We start from the raw sequence: 21,824 nt of genomic DNA on the forward strand, positions 1-21,824 counted from the left end.
AACTAATCTGGTGTGTGCTGAAACATGGGATGAAATTAACACTGACACAGATGGTGCTAATGCAGTCAAGGACACTGTTCTTGACAGTTACTTTTGGTCACAGGTTAAATATATTTTGCAATTCACCAAACCAATTTATTACATGATCAAGTTTGCAGATTCAGATCGACCAGTAATTGGGGAGGTGTATGAGCAAATGGATAGCATGTTGGGGCAGATTAAAGACATTGTTGAGCCTAGAGATACCACCTTGTACAATTATATTCGTGTAGAGGTGCAAAACCGATGGGAAATGCTAAATATTCCATTGCATGCATTAGCATATGTTTTGACACCTAAATACTATCATCCATCATGGCTTTCAACACCAGCACCTGGGGGGGGAAGCAGGAGAAAACCACACCAAGATCAAGAGGTTCACCAAAAATATATGGCTGCATTGAGTAAATTAATCCCTGATGAGGAGGAGGCTGCATTGGTACGGAGACAGGTGAGCAACTATACGCTCAACACTGGTCCATTTGGGAGCATGCATGCAATTAAAGATCGAGAGACTTTTTCTGCTCTTGAGTGGTGGAACATGCATGGAGGGGGTACTCCACTTCTACAGAGTTTGGCATTGCGGGTGCTATCACAAGTGGTAAACACTTCTTCTGTAGAGAGGTGTTGGAGCTCTTATTCTTTCATCCACAGTGTTAAAAGGAACAGGTTGAGTTTAGACCGGGCAGAGAGCTTGGTTTATGTTCATTACAACTTGCGATTGTTGTCCCATTACTGTGAAGATGCAAAGTCTAATAAAGACTTGTTGATTTGGGACAAGAATCCAGAGGAGCCCAATTTGGAGGATGGAGTGTTGCGACTAGAGCAATTAGAGGATGCTCTTTTCCAGGTATGTCCATTGTGGTATGAATTTTCCAATTTTCCCTTATAAAGCATTTCTCTAATTCAATTATTCATGTTTTTAATTTTTTTGTTAACTAGTGTTTTTTTTTGCATGAATTTTTTGAGCGATTCTAGGATGATGATGACCGTGTTGATATGCCACCACCCCCACCCCCATCTGGTCCCTTGGTTCCTAGGTTCCATGGTTCAACACCAACAGCAGGGGGTTCTTCTTCATCAGTTTCAGTGCCACGACTTCCACAGGCACCATCTTCTTCATTGCCACCACGTGGAGACCCGCCACCACGTTCTATTCGTGGTGGAAGGAGGAGAGATTAGTAGATATATTCACAATCTACTACTTTTTGTCATAGATTACTCATTAGACTTGTAGACTTCTGAATTTGAATTTTGAACCTTTTTGGCTTGGCGGTGACCAAGTGACATATTTTGTAAACATTATTATTTGAATTTTGGACATGACAAATGTTGACAGTTGCTCACTTGCTAGATAAAGCATAATATGCTCTATGTTTTATGTTTTATAATATGCTTAAATGTTTTATGTTTTATAATATGCTTAAAAATTTGATGTATGTTTGTAATAGCTAGAATATAGATGATTGTTGTACATACTAGTAACTACAATGGAATCATGGATGCCATATCTATCTTGATTTATGCAAAAATATGCATGTTTTCATGTCTTCTACAATTAATTTGGTATTTGGGATGTTTGTTTTGAGTATAAATGCAAAAAAATATAAAAATATATATATATATAGCAGACGCTTCCGCGGACGCTTCGCTTCCTAGATTTTTGGAAAATGACGCTTCCGCGCGCTTCCGCTTCGCTCCCGCTTCGTGCAACATTGGTGCCAAGGCCTCAAGATAGATCAGTGGTAGGTTCGAGATGGATCTACAAGATTAAATACATTGCAAACGGCAGTGTTCAGAAATACAAAGCCAGGTTTGTCGCTAAGGGGTATGCTCAAAAGGAAGGAATTGACTATGAAGAGACCTTCGCCCCGGTAGCCAGGTATACATCTATTAGAACTGTGATATCTCTTGCAGCACAGATGGGGTGGGAGATTCATCAGATGGATGTCAAAACGACATTTCTAAACGGGGTGATAGAAGAAGAGGTATACATTGAACAACCAGAGGGCTTTGAGACACATGAGAAGAAGTCTCACATATGCAGATTGAAGAAAGCCTTGTATGGGCTGAAACAGGCACCTAGAGCATGGTATGGTCGAATCAATAGCTACTTGCAGAAGATGGGATTTGTCAAGAGTGACGTAGATCCAAATCTCTACTATCTGGTTGTAGAGAATGAGCCTCTAATCTTCATATTGTATGTCGATGATCTCTTTCTAACAGGATCATCCAGGCTCATCAAGGACTGCAAGAAGAATCTAGCCACGGAATTCATATGAAGGATTTGGGACGAATGCATTAGGTTGGAAGTTTGGCAACAAAAGGGGGAGATCTTCCTTGGGCAAGGAGATATGCTACAAAAATCCTGAAGAGATTCAGGATGGAGGACTGTAGACCCATGGCTACTCTAATTATCACCAACTAGAAGAAGATTGATGCATCAGAAGACAAGGATGTTGATCCCACCTTATACAGACAGCTCATAGGGTCCCTTAAGTATCTGGTCAATACTAGGCCTGACATTTGTTACGCTGTCAACACCCTCAGTCAGTTCATGGTGGAACCAAAGAGGGCGCATTGGGCAGCAGTCAAACATGTTCTCAGATATATACAGGGAACAGTCGATTATGGACTCTTGTACACCAAGAGTAAGGATATCAGATTGAGTGGATTTACTGATGCGGATTGGGCAGGAAGTTCAATGGATCGGAAAAATACCTTTGGGTACAATTTCAACATTGGATTAGGAATGACCTCCTGGCGCAGTAGGAAACAGCAATTCGTGGCTCTGAGCTCAGCAGAGGCAGAATATATGGCCGCAAGCACAACTTCGTGCGAGGCCATATGGCTTAGAAAACTGCTTGTGAACCTATTCAGAAGAAAGATGGAGGCGACCAGGATCATGTGTGATAATCATAGTTGCATCAAGCTCTCTGAGAATCCAGTGTTTCACGATCGGTCAAAGCATATTGATATCCAGTGTCACTTTGTCAGAGACTGCGTCCAATGAGGAGCGGTACAGTTGAGCTACACTCCTACAGGAAAACAGGTGGCAGACATCCTTACCAAGGCCCTTGGAAGAACCAAGTTTGATTATTTCAGGGAGAAGATGGGGATGATAAAGAATCCATTTCAGTAGCAGAAATGGGTATGATGTTGCATTGCAGTAGCACCATGCAACATGATGAGGAGTTTGCAGTGCAGATCCAGTGTTGGGTAGAAGAACAAGTAGCAGCACGGATGCAGAGGGAGATGCAGTGCAGATGCAGTGTTGGGAGGATGGACCAGCAGCAGCACGGATGCAGAGGGAGATGTCGTACGGATGCAACAGTGGCAGTGGCAGGGCCATGGGCAGCAATACAGGATGCAACAGTGCAGAGGATATTGGGCAAGGAGGCTTAGCATCAACACAGGTACCGATGTTGTATGATTAGAGTAATGCTCAGTGTGGAGTATTACTAGAGCACAGTCCTCGCTAAGAGGGAGTGTTGATTTGGGGTAGCATCGGATGTGCTCTAGCTATGAAAATTGGTGGAGACGCTAAAGCACATGAGATCTCCAAGACCCAAAAATGGTTTGGGCAAATTCTAACCGGTTTGGGAGATATTAAAATAATTGATATTTTTAATGGAGTTCCTAAGTCTAAACTTAGGAAAAATAAAATATTAATGTATATTAATATAAAACTGGGTTAGAAGGTTCCAAAAGTCATGGATCAAGCCAAATCTAATCTTAGCCGTTGATTAGAGATTTAATCTCGATCGTTGAAAGACCAACAGGAAAAGTATAAGAAAAGGCTTGAGGGTCAGTTAGAGAACACACTGAAGGAGACAAGACAATTTGATTTCTAGAGCGGGGTTAGCTGAGAAATTCGAACTACTGGTCCGGGGAGCAGCAGGAGGAAGCATATACGGAACAGAAAGTCGAGATCAGCACCAGAAGACCAGCACAGAGGTTGGAGAGGCAGAGGCAGAGGTAGTAGACTGCGTAGTCACTGGAAGGCCTGCGTGGGTGACACAGAGAGGCCCAGTGCTGAAGCAGAGAGGCAGGAGCTGAAGCAGTAGGTTTGGGAACTGCGTAGAGACCAATAAGCCTGACGTTGAGGTTGGGAAGAGTGCTGGAGAATTTGTTCTCTGTTGGGTAAGCTAGTGTGGCACCCAGTTGTACTGAAGAATTGCTGAATAATAAAATCCTCCTATGCTGCATCGGTTTTCCCGCATTGGGTTTTTCCGGGGACATTTGTCCAAAATATCTGTGTTGATGTGTTGATTTTTGTGCATGTGTTTGTTTCTGTATTATGGTGTGATATTTGCAGCAGAATTTATTTTAATGTTTACTGAAGGGTTTTTCGTAAATAACTTATTGGCAAATAAGTAGGTAAAATAAATCAGTTGTTGCAGTGACAGAATTTTCACAGATGCCACTCCAATACCAAGGCACCAATCCTCTTCTTTCTCATTGTTGAGTTCTTCATCATCACTATTGCTTCACCGAGCTAATCATTATTACACCACAGAGGTTATTACAGTTGAACCATTGTTGCCCCTTCACTGATATCCTTGTTGCTCTTTTACTAAGATCGAGATCATGATTGTGTTCAATATGCTGAGAGTGCATTGTGTGATCACCGAGCTTCTTCTTTTCACAAATATGTTGAGACAAAGTGTATCATAATGGGATCATCGTGATCCTTCTTATCAGTATATCAAGGCCGTGACTCCATTTAATATGCCGGGACAATGATATCCTCACTATGAAATCATTTCATCATAATTATGTCGAGGTTGTGTGTACCACTGTGTGATCCTAAGATCATCTTCATCACCGAGATTATATTGTGTCTTCTTCCTGTACTAAGATCTTGTGATTGTGTTCTTCTTGCACTGAGAGCTTAATTGTCATATTTATGTCGACACTGATACCACCGAGAAGGTTATACAATCCACCGAGATCTTGATTGATATCCGAGATCTTGTACACACTGTACCATCCGAAAATTACAGAGAGAATCTGAGTTTCCCTGCTCTTTTGTGCAGACCCTAACTGGGTATATATAGTGGTTTCGTCTCCATAATAAGCCGACTTGTATTGTTGAATAGGTGTGTCTCCATAGGTGAGCCGACATGACTGCGTTTAATTCGTTTTGTTGGCCGACATGATGAAGAGGATTGTGCTTGTCATTTGGAGGACTACTTGACATTGTTTATGACTCAAATATATTTTTCCCATGCTCAAGAAAAGCTTCTTTATTGACTCTTTGACATATTAATAAATCCTAAGGCTCTCATTGGGGGCCACTAATAAACAAACCTCTTGCTTATGAAACCCATGCAGCAAGGTATACAAAAATAATTTTGTTCTCTTTATTACATCATTTACATCAGTCATAATTACATGTCATTATGAACACTGAACCTAGTCTTAACTAGGGAGGTATTCATAATGGTACTTGGTCATTGTCAATCTGAAGAAGTTCTCATAAGAAGAATCAGATTGGTAAGCCATTTGTATAGCATCATAGTAATCAGCATTGTTTCCACAGCAAGGCCTTGACTGACAACTCTATCTCTCATCAGATCAGAGCACAATGTTGGCGAGACCAATGACTAGAGACACCTTCATCATTGTCTCTCAAGGTATATACCCACCCAGGTGTTCGCTGAGTATGACCTTCTAGGACTATTCTTATCTTGGATTCCCGGCCCTCAAAGAATATCGGTCCTCTTGCCTACTCTTATCTTGGATGCCCTACACATCCTCAAGAGCATTGGAAGCCAGATGATTACCCAATCCTCCATTATTTCTTCCAAAGTGAAGACAAGAATGTTGTGTCTATCTCTCCTTCTCAATTGGGGAATATATGCCCGAGCTCCCTCTGACCAAGAACTTGCCCAAGCTCCCTTTTAATCAAGAACTTGTCAGAGCTCCCTCTTAGCTAGGGACTCTTCTATACATCAGCAACTTCTTCTTCGTGGGTCCTTTAGCTGCTTGATCAACTTCTCTCCTTAATGTCATGAAATTCAGTTGAGCTTCTTCCTTATAGGGCAACAGCCATCGATCACTTTCCTCCTTAGTTCGTCATGTCATTCCTTTCTTCGTGGAAAGTGGCCTTCTTCATATCTAGAACCTTCGTCATATGACTACTTCTTTCTCATCATGCTTCTTCTATCCACCACTTAAATGCTAGTTGTACTTGTATTTACAACTATTGTTTGAGTAGCCCTACATGAACTTATCAAGATATTATTCAAGAAATCAAAACACAATATTAAATCAAATCATACCTTACGAAATGGCTCTTCATTGTAACATCTTTTTGTAGGTATCAGCATCCTGCATACATGTTGACACATCTCCCAAAGATATCCATTGTTAAGGGTCACCATCTTTTTCCATCAGAGTCTTCATATATTTCCTAGAGATTTACTAGTTAAGTCTTCTTGGTCTTTGGATGTTGATCGCCTTTATTAGGGTTGCATATCTCATGATTTTTGTATTCCTCACACATTCCATTCCCAGGAGCTTTCAATCAGAGTTTCTTAATTGTAGTCAACCACCTCATACTTCGTATGAGGACCTATTATGTTGATTTCATCTTAGTGTGACTTTATGCCTTCCTGCATCCTTTCAGAGGAGGAGATCCTATTTCTCTTGATCATGCTTCTTAAGATAGAAGTAATGATCCATGTTACCTGCAACCACATGACACGACATTATAATATTAAACACAAGCATACATACCTTATTTTACCTTTAGGTCATCTAGGCTTCTTTCAGCAACTTCCATGATTGAAGTGTTTTCAACCACTTGATCTGCTTCTTCTCTTATGTCACCATAACATCATCCACGAATTCCACAAGTTGGAGTTTCTAATGAAACACTTGCTTCCTCTCTAGATTAGTGAACCCTCTAATGAGGATTCCATTAGAGAATCTTGAGGATCTTGTATATCCCCATCCGATAGATGTTTTCCTTTCAAACTTGATGTATGATGAGCCTTGTCCTGGATGAATTCTTTCTTTCCTTCCATATCCAATGAGATTCCCAAGAGCTATATCCTTTTGACTGCCATGGATTTTGTCCTTCATGATTCCCATGGTGATGTCACGAGTTCTTTGTTTCTAATGATTCCATGACGCCACAATGCATCTCATTATCTTGGTCATATCTATAACACAAGATCTAGGAGCTTATGATGAGACCCTTTTGTGAGGGATACCATCTTACTCATAGTAGAGATTTGTTACTCCCTCTTTCCTTGGCCCCTTTTCTTCAACGTCCTCCATCTTTCCAGTGATATGAGCTTCTTTCTATAATCTTTCCATAGCATTGAATCTTAGCTATACATATTTTATCTTGCTTGAGAACCAAACTTGTCTTTCCTTTCTGCACATGTTTGAGTTATTTTAACCTTCAATACTTTTTCCATCAACTTGTATTTCTCTATTTAGCATAGAGACCATAAGTTGTCGAATGAGGTAACTTTCTTATCCCATGGATATTTGTTACCTTGATTATCTGTTAGTGCATTATACATCAATGATGGTTATCTTCCTTCCTAGATCTTGTAGATGAGACCTTATGAAAATATCCTACATCCTTTGATATCTTTACTTTCATGTAGATCAGATTTCATGTGACTTTCTTCATTGCATCTTCAGAGAATGAGTTTATCATATACATCTCTTTGATATCTCCAATATCACTATATGGGGGGATCTTTCATAAGTATCCCTTTCCATGAATTCAGAGGAGACCTTTTGATATGTTTAATGACTTCAGCTACTTAGAGGACTATGTCTATCCTCCTTCTTCATGCAAGTGTGGAAATTTCTAAGTCTGACACATCAGAAATCCCTACTGCATTATCTGGTTTATTATCTACTACTTGTTCTTTCCATTAACAAGTTATTTATATATATAAATACCGAAATAAACACAAATGTAACCTTCACACATATACAGATCAGCAACTGAAATAACTAAGACAAACACACAAGGGACACCATTATTTTTGGACAATCGTACCTAGAAAACCCAATGCGAGAAAACCGGTGCAGTAGATATGAGGGTTTTACTATTATACAGTTTCTAAATACAACTATTGCCAGAAATGGCTCACCCAACAGAGAATGTCCTCAGCAGAAGTACCTCTCCTCAGAGACAGATATTCTAGCTGATCAGCAACCAGATGACTAATCCCACAGCAACTTCGACAATTCCTTAGCTGGACAGCGAAAGTTGCTCCAAGCTTCTCTCTAGAACTGCGTCACCCTCTACTGGTCTACGTCTGCCTCTTAGCTCCCAGTCTATCCCACAAAAATTCCTCAACGTTGCCTCTTCTCCTCAACGTCAGCTCTGCAGGCCTCTGCGCTGCCTGCATTAGCCTCTTGGCCCTCTGCGTCACCTAAGCTAGCCTCCTCAGCCTCTGCGTTAGTCCTGGTTGCCTCTGCGTTAGCCTTCAAAGGCTCTGCGTTGTCTCTCCGACACTTTCTCTGCCTCTCTGCTATGTATTCTCGGCCTTCTGCCAAACTGCCCCTCGCTGCAACAAATCACTAGTTCGATTTCTCAGCAAACCCTGCCCCAGAAAATCGAATTGACTGATCAACTAGGTGTATCTCCAACTAACCCTCAAGCCTCCTCTTATACTTTTATTGTTGACAATTCAACGGCCGAGATTAAGTCTCTAATCAACGGCTATGATTAGATTTGGCTTAATCCTCGTTAGTTAGAACTTTCTCACCCATATTATATTAATACACATTAATATTTTAATTTTCCTAAGTTTATACTTAGGAACCCCATTAAAAATAATAATTATTTTAATATCTCTCCATCCGGGTGGAATTTCCCCAAATGATTTATGGGTCTTGGAGACATTATGTGCCTTAGCCTCTCCACCAATTTTCATGTCTAGAGCACATTCGATGCTACCAAAAATCAAGACTCCCTGTTAGCGAGGAATGTGCTCTAGTAATGCTTCACCATAGAAACATCACACTGATCCTCCGCACCGGTACCTGTGCTAATGCTTGGCCTACTGCCTCACATTCCCTGCACTGCTGCTTCCTGTACTCTACCCATGACACTGCCACTGCCACTGCTACATCTGTACTGCAGCTCCTCTCAACATGCTTCCCATGCTGACCCTAGCACTACCACTGCTAACTACTGCACTGCAACACAGTTACCAAGAAGTAGGTAACTGACTTCCCCAAAATACTGACATCCCAGTCAGTCTGGAAGCCTCATGATGTTGAAGCTGCCTCTGTTGCTATCATGTGCTCCCTCTGCTGCCACTGCGCCTCGGCATATACCTTTGCGCCTCTCACGCTACTGCAACCTCCACTGCGCTGCCTCAGAATTCTGCACCCAAGCACTGCCTTGCTACTCCACTACACTTTGCTCCACCCGACACCTATCATCATGCTACTGTCGTTAAGGGCTCCCGTAGCCCGATGTGATCCAAGAGTTTGGGCACCTCAAGGATCCTGCCCCTAGTGTGTAGTCCTCCTAACTACAGCTCGATGTCTCCCCACCTCTTCTCTAGAGGTGCATGCGCACTCATGGCAAAATCGTCATCAATCTCGACCTCTTTCTCTGCCTTAGCTGGCGCTGCCTTTGAATCGGAAGCCTCTCCCTTGTTTTTCTTCCTGGGACACTAGGATGCATAATGTCCTAGCTCCCCGCAACAGAAGCACTTAACCTTGGAGATATCCTTTTTCTTCCTCTCCCTTGTTGTCTCACAGATGCTAGAACCGCATCTTCCTCCTCTTTCTTGATTCGACCTCCCTTGCCACTACTCCTCGCCTTGGTCGACCTCCTGATCTCTTTTTGGCGAAGAGTTTCCCACATCTCCTCCCAACTGGGATGAGTAGCCCTACCCAAAATACTTTCAACAAATGTCTCCCACTCCTCGGAGATTACATTCAGGGCAGTCTTGACCATAAACTCTGGATCCGGTGTAGACCCTACGGAAGTAAGTTGGTCGCGAATTTCCTGCAACCTGAGAAGGAATGGATCTATTTGCTCTCCCTTCTGCATCTGATATGACCGCAGCTAATTCTCCAATAGCATCTTCTTCTGCACGGAAGAGCCCTGGTATAAGGTGGTCAGCACCTCCCACACCTCCCTTGCTGTGTTCTTCTCAGCAATATGTGGTATGACATGATCTTTGACCCCATCTAGGATCAAGCATTTTGCTTTCGCCTCGACCTCCTCATACTTTTCATTAGCATTCGGGTCACTAGGACAGCTAGGGTTTTTAAGGTGAAGTCCTTAATGCGATGTCTGTCCAGGATTGCCAGGATCTTGGCCTTCTAAATGACAAAGTTGGAAGCCTCATCCAACCTGTCCTAATCCCTTAATCTGTTCATTGTCATTTCAGCTCTTCTTCTGGACTCCCTCTGCGTCTCGACTCCCCTCCTGGAAATCTCCCTCTGAGTCCTGATTTCCCTCCTGAAATCCTCTGGCCAGTTGTTGAACTACTCCTCTCTAATCCTCCTTTGCTGCTGCAACACAAATCTGGATTCTTTGGCTAGAAATCCGTCAAGGTAGTGATTCCCTCTACCTTGGGTCAGTGTCCTTAGACATTGTTTTGTATAGACAGAAACAACATCCCAGCAGCTCCTCAAATCACAATTTGTCCACAACTCCCCAAGCTTTGGCAACTGAAGAAACTGAGCCTTTTTGGCTCTGTGCAATACCAGCAAAGGTTGAATTTGCTCCTCCTGGCCACAGCGTTGATCCTTCCTGGCTGAGAAAGATGACTGGGCACTGCGTAGGTCTGATCTTCCCCTCTTTGCCTCTGTGCTGGCCCTCCTCCTGGCTCGAAATGATGACACAGGCTCTGCGTCACTTCTTCTCGATGTTTCTACTCTGGAACAGCGCTATCTCTCGGGACAGCTGCTACTACTGCAAATTTCATATTTTTGTTGGTGCCTTCAGTCCTCCTATGATCTGCAATGCTCTGATACCATTTGGAAATTTCGAAGTCTGACACATTAGAAAACCCTACTGCATTATCTAGTATATCATCTCCTACTTGTTCTTTCCATTAACAAGTTATTTATAAATATAAACACTGAAATAAACACAAATGCAGCCTTCACACATATACAGATCAACAACTAAAATAACTGAGACAAACACACAAGGGACACCGTTATTTTTGGACAATCTTTCCCGAAAAGACCCAATGTGGGAAAACTAGTGCAACAGATATGAGGGTTTTATTATTATGCAGTTTCTGAATACAACTAGGGTGCCAGAAATGGCTCACCCAATAGAGAATGTCCTCCTTAGAAGTACCTCTCCTCGGAGACAGATATTCTGACTAATCAGCAACCGAATGATTGATCCCACAGCAACTTCGATAGTTCCTTAGCTGGACAATGAAAGCTGCTCCAAGCTTCTATCTGGAACTACGTCACCCTCTACTACTATGCGTCTTCCTCTCAGCTCCCAGTCTGTCCCACGAAAATTCCTCAACGCTGCCTCTTCTCCTCAGCGTCAGCTCTGCAGCCCTCTGCGCTGTCTGCGTCAGCGTTAGCTACCTCTACATCAGCCTCTTGGCCCTCTACGTCACCTGTGCTGGCCTCTGCATCAGCCTTCCAAGGCTCTGCGCTGTCTCTCCGGCACTTTCTCTGCCTCTCTACTATGTATTCTCGGCCTTCTGCCGAACTGCCCCTCGCTGCAACAAATCACTAGTTCGATTTCTCAGCAAACCCTACCCCAGAAAATCGAATTGATTGATCACCTTGGTGAATCTCCAACTTACCCTCAAGCCTCCTCTTATACTTTTCATGTTGACGATTCAACGGCTAAAATTAGATTTGGCTTGATCCTCGTTATTTAGAACTTTCTCACCCATATTATATTAATACACATTAATATTTTAATTTTCCTAAGTTTATACTTAGGAACCCCATTAAAAATATTAATTATTTTAATATCTCTCCATCCGGGTGGAATTTCCCCAAACGATTTATGGGTCTTGGAGATCTTATGTGCCTTAGCCTCTCCACCAATTTTCATGGCTAGCGCACATCCGATGCTACCAAAAATCAACAGCAAGGAATCTTGATGACCCATCCAACCTATAGATCTCCTTGCAATCATGAAGTCATTTTACCAAATTGATTAATGAAAATACTTACTTGAGATGTGAAGATGAAATCTTCACCTTGATCATGTTGGAAGTGGTAGATGCATTAGAGCTTCCTCTTGAATGATCTTCTTTCAAATGAGAAAGCCTTTCCTCAATAGAAAAGGTTGCTCCTTTTGATGAGGATGATTTGTTGCTTCCTCGAGTGATCTTCTTCTAGGGCAAGGAGATGATTCTTTCTTGAAGATGACCATGCCTTATTGCCTTCAATATATTTTTCCTTCTCTTGTAGATTAGGATTGCTCCTAGAGTTTCGATCTTCTCCAAGATGATGTAATCTTTGTTTTTGAGATCCTTTGAGCTACCTTACTTTGTAGACAACTTGATGAGGATCTTGGTGGCCTTTTGATGATGACTATGGAGATAAAAGCTCTTGTTGTTTGTACACTATCTCCTTGACTGTATAGACAAAAACTCTTGTTGATGTAGATTCTTGTTGTAGATTGATCCTTCAATTTTGACAAAGCCCTTCAACTTGCTTTGATGCCCTTCTTGAAAACTGATCCTTGTATGTCTCTTTTTGTTGCCCTTCCTTTGACTTCAGCACCTTTGATACCATGTTCAAGAATCTAGGGCAAGTCAAGTTAATGAGATTCTTCTAGCATGATAACTACTTGTGAGGTATTTTAATTTTTCTTCTTAGCACAATCTTCACTTATTCTTATTAGAGTGTGTCTTCTTACATTCATCAAATAGTTACCAAAAACAAAGAGACAAGAACACAGGATGTTTGGCTTTTTGCCAAGGCCAAAACCTCTCCCTCTTGGAGAGGAAAACCCGCACAAAATTCTTCTTATAAAGATTCCAATTGACTAATACCAAGACCATGACCCTTGACCTATGATGCCACTCCAAGACCAAGACACCAATCCTCTTCTTTGTCACTACTGAGTTCTTCATCATCACTGCTGCTTCACCGAGGTAATCATCATTGCATCACAAAGGTTATTAAAGTTGCATCATTTTTGCCCCTTCACTGATATCCTTGTTGCTCTTTTACTGAGATCGAGATCATGATTGTGTTGAGTATGCCGAAAGTGCATTGTGTGATCACCAAGCTTCTTCTCGTCAGAAATATGTTGAGACAAAGTGTATCACAGTGGGATCACCGTGATCCTTCTTATCAGTATGTCAAGACTGTGACTCCATTTAATATGTCGAGACAGTGATATCCTCCCTATGAAATCATTTCATCCTAACTATGTCGAGGTTGTGCGTACTACTGTGTGATCCTAAGATCATCTTCATCACCGAGATTATGACTGTGTCTTCTTCTTGTACTAGGATCTTGTGATTGTGTTCTTCTTGCACCAAGAGCTTCATTGTCATATTTATGCCGAGACTGATACCACTGAGAAGGTTATACTGTCCATCGAGATCTTCATTGATATCCAAGATCCTGTACTCACTGTACCATCCAAAAATTACAGAGAGGATCCGAGTTTTCCTTCTCTTTTGTGCAGACCCTAACTGGGTATATATAGTGGTTTCGTCTCCATAATAAGCCGACTTGTATTGTTGAATAGGTGTGTCTCCATAGGTGAGCCGACATGACTGCATTTAATTCGTTTTGTTGGCCGACATGATGAAGAGGAATGTGCTTGTCATTTGGAGGACTACTTGACATTGTTTATGACTCAAATATATTTTTCTCATGCTCAAGAAGAGCTTCTTCATTGACTCTTTGACATATTAATAAATCCTAAGGCTCTCAATGGGAGCCACTAATAAACAAACCTCTTGCTCATGAAACCCATGCAGCAAGGTATACAAAAATAATTTTGTTCTCCTTATTTCATCATTTACGTCAGTCACAATTACATGTCAATATGAAGATCGAACCTAGTTACATTCTACAACAGTATTTACTTCGATATTTAGTGTAACACAGTAAATAACTTGCATGAATTAACAAGTAGGAGAAGTAATATCAGTTTGTTGCAGTAGGGATTTGGATCTTCAAATTTTCACATTGTAATGTCCCAATCTGCTAAGGAGACGCAAGACGCAATTCCGCTAGCCTGATAAAGTTCTCGTAGGACAAGGTGGGGAAAATTTTAATAAGGGAACATGATTCGCCTAGGAGAAACATTATAAATGCTTAAGGGTGAAAAGGGGGGCATATCCTAAACTAATAAAAAGTTCCTAAAGTGACTTTATAAAATTAAAAAGGTAAAATGACAGCAAAAGTGGCCACAAAATTATAAAAGGAGAAAAGTGAGGAGTCTCTCCTCATTCGATCACTTGTATTTTGAGAAAAGAAGCTCTTAGAGGGTTTTGAAGAGAAGATTAGGGTTTGAGAAACCCTATCTGCCATTGTTAGGTTCGGTGTTGAAACTATACACTCTAGTTTGTTAAGAGAGTAGAATCATTCAAATTTCACCATTGTGCTACCAAAAAAAAGAAGATTTGCAAAAGATAATGGAGGCACAAGGTTTTATTAGTTGATTTTATCTTCTGACTTTGTGTTTTCTATATATCAATTTTCAAGTGGATGTCCAATCCAAATCTGAGATCCTTTCTTAAGGGACTAGTACTGCCATACACCCGGGTTGAATTTCTTGAAGAAAGGGACTGAGTTTCTTTGGATAAAGGATAGTGAGTTCATTCACTGGTATCTGGATGAGTTCACTCATGAAGGGTCAAGTTACTCATTTATTGAAGGGAATGAGTTTTGGGTTTCAATTAGGGTCGAGTTTCTCCCTATAGTTGATTGGGACATTTTGTGTGACAAGGGTCATGTTTCATTGTCGGAAGAGAATGAGTTTATTGTCCAAGGGAGGTCATATTATGTCAATCCCTTTGGCTGACTTTTCCTTGCTCTTAAAGGTTGTGTGTAACATTCAGAAGAGGGTCAAGCTTACTGCTTAGAAAGGGGTCTAGTAATCTCCTTGTTGTTGGACAAAATAGAGCTGAAGGAAAGAGTTGGGTCTATTTCTCTAAGGATGAGTTCATTAATTGTTGGTTGCCATATCCTGGGGCCAAGTAAATGAGTTTATTTGGGGTTGCGTGCTTACTAGAAGAGAGTTGAAGCATATCTTTTAAGTCACACGAGTCGCTGAAGTGACTACATAATTTTGGGGAGCATACACTACTTGCAAAGGCTAAGTTTGTGCACTTTCAAGACTAAATGAAGTGTTGGACATTTCTGGGCAATATTTTTCAGGTTCTCCTTTCCTATATGTTGTAACAACCTTCATTTTATTAATAGATCGGAGGTTATATCACTGTTTTTGCTACTAGTGGAGATCTATAACAATTTTGAGCATTGTATGAATGAAATCTTGTTGATCTGAAGCATTCTCATGGATGCTTGTTTAGTTTTGAATATAACTTCTATTTAAAATTAATCCAAGGTGTACTTACAACAGTATGTCCTTACACTTTTTGATAAAATGCTTCACTAAACATTCAAACAAAAAATCAAAAATTTAAGGGAAAAATCCTAAGGTACTCCTAAAGGGTATCTTGCAAACAGTGTCATCATTTGTCATCCTTACATCACAAAGCTCATTCTTCAGACTCATTCTTCAAGGTTTGAAATATAGGGGTCAGATGATCTCTAATGGAATCCACAATAAGGCTCATGGAAGTGATGTCATCCTCCTTGAACTTAGCTTTTCCTGGATCATCTGATGGTTCTTTAATCTTTCCTTTCATAATGTCCAAAACATTGTTCTTTGCAAGAATAAGAACAATCCTAGTTTTCCAAGCTCTGGAATTTGAAGCCCCTTCTAACTTGTTCTCTGACTTCATAGAGGAAGCCATGGATATAGATCAACAATCAAGGTCTCAACGATAATGATCTCAATGAAGATTTCCTCAAGAGTGATCTTAGTGTCCCTTCCTTCACCAGAGCTCTGATACCATGTTGATTTCTTGAGTGCAATAGATACAAGCACAATATTTCTGAAAATTGATAATTAATTCTAATGATGTTGATCTTCTTTTAATTTTTCTAGTATATTATTAAGCAATTACACTTCATAAATTCAACTATATAAAAATAGTAGGACAGTAGAGATCACAATGCACAAAGAGAACACAAGATTTACCTTGGGAAAACCCACTTAGGGAAAAACCCAGTAACCTTTTCAATAAAGAAATTCTTCTTTTCAACAAGAGAGACACCTAGATCTTCTAGTCAACAATTAGGTCAAACTTGACCTTCAACAAATCTATGGTCAAACCCTGTCAACAACCTCCAAGTCAAGCCTTCAATCTGCCTCAATAATTCGGCCTTCTTGTTCTACCCTAAGCCAAAATTTGACGCTTCGGTAACTGCCTAGAAACCCAGAATTTTAGTCCTGCAACTACCTAGAAAATTCGGCCCTACAATTACAACATGTCCAGAAACTTACGCGAGTTAGAGAGAGAGAGATCCCCCACGTGTGAGCTAGATAGAGAGAGAAACAGATGAATTCGTTCTTCTTTTTTGTCCACCTTGTCCTTCTTGTCCTTCGTTTGGATGCCCAAAAGATTCTTGTTTGAGAGAGATTGAATTGCTACCTTGGATGAGGAGGTCAAATGCCTTTATATCAATGTGGAAAAAGTCCTAGTCAGGATTAAATCGACAAGGGTCCAAAATTGAAAAAGTCGTTAAAGTCGGGAGATTTTTGAAAAAATTGGCAAAAAGTCGGCAAAATTAAAAAAACACAAAAATATTCATTTTAAAAAAAAAATAGCATCGAAAGTATCCACAGCATCAAATAAATGCATTTCCATGTAAATATGAAAAGAAAGCTAGTATATAATATGTATATGAAGTCTAGTGCTACATCACATATCAAAATAGTGAATCAAGTCCTTAATGTTGAGTCCTGACTCAGCCTCAACTCTCAAGAGTCGAAATATCAACAAAAAATATAATAAATGTATATCATGAGTCATTTACATGTCATAAAGTAATCAATAACTGAGATCCTCTGCCCCTTTTACAGGAATAGGGAATGGCTTTTCCTTTTCCTTTGCCTTTTCCTATGTGTTGTTGTCTTTGGCATCCTCTTTATCATGCAGTGATTTAATGGCCCTCTGGATGATTTCTGGAGTTACTTTTTGGCAAAGTTCTATATTTTGCCCTGGAATTTGCCCCAGATGGAATTTTAATCTGTTGACACCCCCTGACATATGCTTGCCACACAACTTGCAAGACAAATATTGTCTATTGACCGCCACCCCCCCCCACTATCAGGTATAGGATCAGGTTCACCATATTCCCACATAGGGTCCAAATTCCTCGACATTTTGTTTGAAACTTTGAACTTGAATTTGAACCTAGGGCACAAAAAAAATTGAAAAAAATTAAAAATTGCCCATCACATAAGAAGCAAACACAAATGTAATTGTTGATTTTAAATTTTAAATGTCTCTTCTCACTCACTTGAACACACTCAGATTCACTAAACAAGTGTTTGAATTCTTGATTCTTGAAATTTGAAACATGTAAACAATCTAAACATTTTGAAGTTTTGATTCAATCTAGATTCTAAACAATGTTTTGATTCAAATTTCTAAGCAAAAATAAGCTAAAAACAAACTAATAGAAAGATTTAAGAATCCATTTGTCTAACAAAGACTAAGAGAAAAATTAAAATGCATACCTGGCAACAGCAAATCGACACCTTGAATCTCTCATGTTGAGCAATGGACAAATCTCCAAATCCACACCACAAAACTAGCAAATCTCCTCCTCTTGGACAATGGCAAACACCTCCTCTCTCCACAGGGACGAATGGCAGCAAGAAGAGTGAAAAATGAGTGTTTTTTTCCTTTTCCCTCACTTATCCGCGGCCTGGGCGGGCTCCACAACTTTTTGGATCAAATCTCGATTTAATCCCGACTTTTTCAAATGGGAAAAAATCGCCAAAAAGTCAGCCAATTAAATCGGCTAGTCCAAAAAATCGGACTTTACTGATTTAACTGCGACTTTTTCCACATTGCTTTATATAGTGATCTGTTGGGTTGAATGGGTGTCTCCATTGCCTGGGCTTACTTGACTTGGAGGAAGGCCGACTTGTCTAGTTTTGGAGCCAAAAATTCAATTTTGAAAATTCAAAATTTTCTCCTTCAAAAGTCCATAAGGACATGACTCAAAAATAAATTTTCTTTTGACTCTAGCATGAAGAACATGCTTCACATTGATCAAAATAAAATACATCAAGGGATAAAAATATGCATTATGAAGAACGACCATAGTTACAAAATTCAACACTCTTGACCTTCTAGCGAGCCTCCAAGATCAATGGCTAAGATTTATCTTAGCCCCTCATGATCTAACGGTTGTGTTTTAATCTTTCGTTGACTTCACTTAAAGTGCACTTTATCTCATAACTTTATATCTCATAAAGTTAATTTATTTCCCAAGTCAATTGAAGATATTCTCCCACATGCTAGCCCCAAGCCAACGTGGAAGACACGTATCCTAGCTAAGTTTGACAGGACCCTATCATCTCTTTGTTGTGGTTTGCAGGTAGTGACCAACCCATTTTAGGAAAGGTTTATGAGGGGTAGGATTCCATGATTGAGTCAATGAAAAACATTAATTTACAGATGAGTGCCCTAAGTATGGGATATATCAACAAAGACCTTATTCACCACCATACAAAATATTCTTATAAAGAGATGGAATAAGAATTGCACACCTTTGCATTGCATGGATCAAGCTCTGAATCCCAAATACTACAGCAATGATTAGCTTAATGGTGGGCCTTCACATAGATCCCCTCCTCACATGGATGGACATATTTCATAGGGAAAGAAGACTGCATTTATAAGGGTTTATCAAGATAGAGCATCCCTTGATGAGGCAAAGGAGGGATCTGTAAAGCTTTCCACTAGCAGAGGGAAATTTAGAGGCTATGATGTGCTTCGAGATGGGAGTTTAAGAAGCCCTATGCTTGGTGGAAAATTCATGGGGCAGCATGCTCCTCTCTCAAGTTACTTCATCCTCTTTTTGCAAGAGAAATTGGAGCACATATAGGAATTTATACAAATTGAAGAAAAGAAGGCTTGAGCAATCCATGTGCACACCAACCTTTGTTTCATTTACAAGTAGAGGGACGAGTGGCTGAAAGGAAAGACAAAGAAGTGGATGTGTTTCCTAATGATACGGGTTTGGACAGCAATGTTAAGTTAGTATTAGCCAACTTTAATCTTAATGAACCAATGCTAAAGCTGGTCACTTTTGATGACGGTGATCCTCTTGAGGTGTCATCCTCCACACTAGCAAATGTACATATTGGATTGTTGGATATAGGGGAGGAAAAGGATGGAGAAGAGAGAAGTGGAAATGATGTTATTTTTATGATTCTGACATGGAGGAGGACTCAGTCATGAACTTTGAGATTCTTCCATCTACAATTCTATTATCTACCCTATTTTGTATTGCCATTGGCATTCCCACCTATAGTAGCAGTGACTTAGTATCTATGTTTTGATTTTGATAACTTAATGAGAAAACTACAATTTATGGTTCTAATTTCTTGTGTGTTTGTCATTTGATCATCATTGATGCAATACTGGTAAGTACTGAGTAGTAACTAGTTGCATGATTGAATTTGTATCATGTAAATGCTCTAGTTTCTAAATTCTAACAAAATTTTAATTTTTGTTTATATTTCATTTTTGCATTTGTAATTTGTTTTTTTTAATAAATATAAATTTTTTAAAATATATGTAAGTCATGTCCTCCGTGTCCTATTTCTGGGGTTGTTGTGTCTCATGTCAGACACTTGTTTGTCCATGTCCTCTATGTCCCATGTTCTCATGTCAGACACTTGTTTTTCCATGTCCTCTATGTCCCATGTTCCCATGTCAGGTGACTTAGATTATCATATTATTATGTCATTTTAATATATCCTAGGTATAATACATATATCAAGGGTTTACAATGATGAGCATGGGTAATCTAAAGGTGTTTAGCGAGGTTGCATTAAAGGTACATGTTTATAATAGGTAATAAATGTCATCTCTCTATGATATTTTTTATTAGTCGTACTTAGATATGCCATAGATGTTGTACTTCTTTGGAAGGAAATTTCTCACTCTTCAGACATTCTCTAAGTTCTCTTTTATCTTTTGAAAACTTTGTTCTAAATTTACCCTGTTAAATATGAGTACGCCATCCTTCCTTTTCAAATTAAGGATTAAACTGACCTTAGGTGCATCATGAAATCACATATGAGTAACTCAGAGAGAATGGCATTGATCAACAAAAGTGATCATTTTACTATTGAGTTCCAAAAGCTATGTCAGAGTGCAGTTTATAACACCTATAGTATATATAGCCATGACAAAACAGACTGATAAAAGAATTCTAGTATTTGTCCTCCAAACTAGAAATAAAAAAGAAATAGAGAAATGCATCAACAATCTTACGGCAGTGATAGGTATCTCATAAGTGTCAAACCATGCTGGCATCCTTGCTCCATCTGCCACAATAAAGAACATACCAGATAAGCATATATTTCACAAACCAATGGTACTTGTGATACAAAGGTATGTTTAAACTAGCTAAAACATTTAGTATCTCAAAACACTAACAAAAATGTCCATTATTCAAGCTAGGGTTCAAATCAGTTGGAGAATACATATGAACTAAACTAATAGCACAAACAAAAGCATACATCAAAAAGCTCACAGTATATATGATGCATAATTGTCCACACTGATGATAACATTCAAAACTAATAGTAAGTCTACATATGCATCTCCAAGGAAACACGACAGAAACGCCTTTTGATCATGCCACTACACAACAATAGTCATAAAAATCAGCTTTTTTAATTAAACAAAATTTACATTACCATTTGCCTCCTACATCTCCTCCACACCCAACACACCCCTCCAACAACTTTCTAAGAATTAGGCATCCCACTTAACCACTGAATCATTTGTTGGGGGGATATAGTTGCACCAGATGGAATCTCAAATTGCTCTAGACCTTGATCTGGGACTGGTACTCCAAGAAGTCTAGAAGATTGAGTGAATAGATGATGGAAATAACTTGATTATCAGTGAGTTCAGTGATACCTAGGCTACTTGGGAGCATGAGCAGAAGCGGGAGCGGGGAGTGATATTTTCAAAAGCTTCCGGGTCGGGAGTGATTTTGGGAGCGATTTTTATATAATATATATTTTTATATATTTTGATGCATATATGTAAACAAAAGCATGTAGAATGATGAATTAGTGATAAAAAAACATAAAAACGTGGATTAAACCATGTAACATCATTCATCAAGTAGTTATAATCTTCATCAACCACAGGTCCACAAATTACAAGTTTTCATTTATATAGCATGTAAGGGTGCCCATAACCAAAATAGCATCGAGTGCAATCCATCTCTGAACCAAAAATACATCAACAAATAGCCTCTAGATGGTCTCTAGCATCCAAAAAGTCATGCTACAACAAATACCTACATATCATCAAAATCACTCTCTAAGCATTAACATAAGATAAAAAATATGTAGCATGTCAAGTCAAGATTTTGTTTGAGTGATGGGTATGTTTTTAGTAGGTCATGATAGAGGATTTTGACAACCAATGTCATTAACATCAAGGTACATAGAGGGCTTGGTGATCTTGGTTAAATATGAGTTCCATACCCTAGTA

At 39.7% G+C, this 21,824-nt stretch overlaps 1 protein-coding gene across 3 annotated transcripts in view; it reads right to left on the minus strand.

Moving 5' to 3' along the window:
• LOC149224819 (putative carboxylesterase Os04g0669500) overlaps positions 1-21,824 on the minus strand; it is a 378,827-nt gene that overhangs the window by 310,316 nt on the left and 46,687 nt on the right. For all 3 annotated transcript variants that reach the window (XM_089386290.1, XM_089386291.1, XM_089386289.1), the window contains exon 2: positions 20,586-20,638. In XM_089386290.1, the coding sequence (XP_089242416.1) occupies positions 20,586-20,638 (53 nt within the window). The remainder of the gene's footprint in view (positions 1-20,585; positions 20,639-21,824) is intronic.

Source organism: Pinus tabuliformis, chromosome Q, assembly GCF_031772625.1.
Source record: "Pinus tabuliformis cultivar Carrire ecotype Pingquan chromosome Q, CPIR1, whole genome shotgun sequence".
Classification (NCBI taxonomy): Eukaryota; Viridiplantae; Streptophyta; class Pinopsida; order Pinales; family Pinaceae; genus Pinus; species Pinus tabuliformis.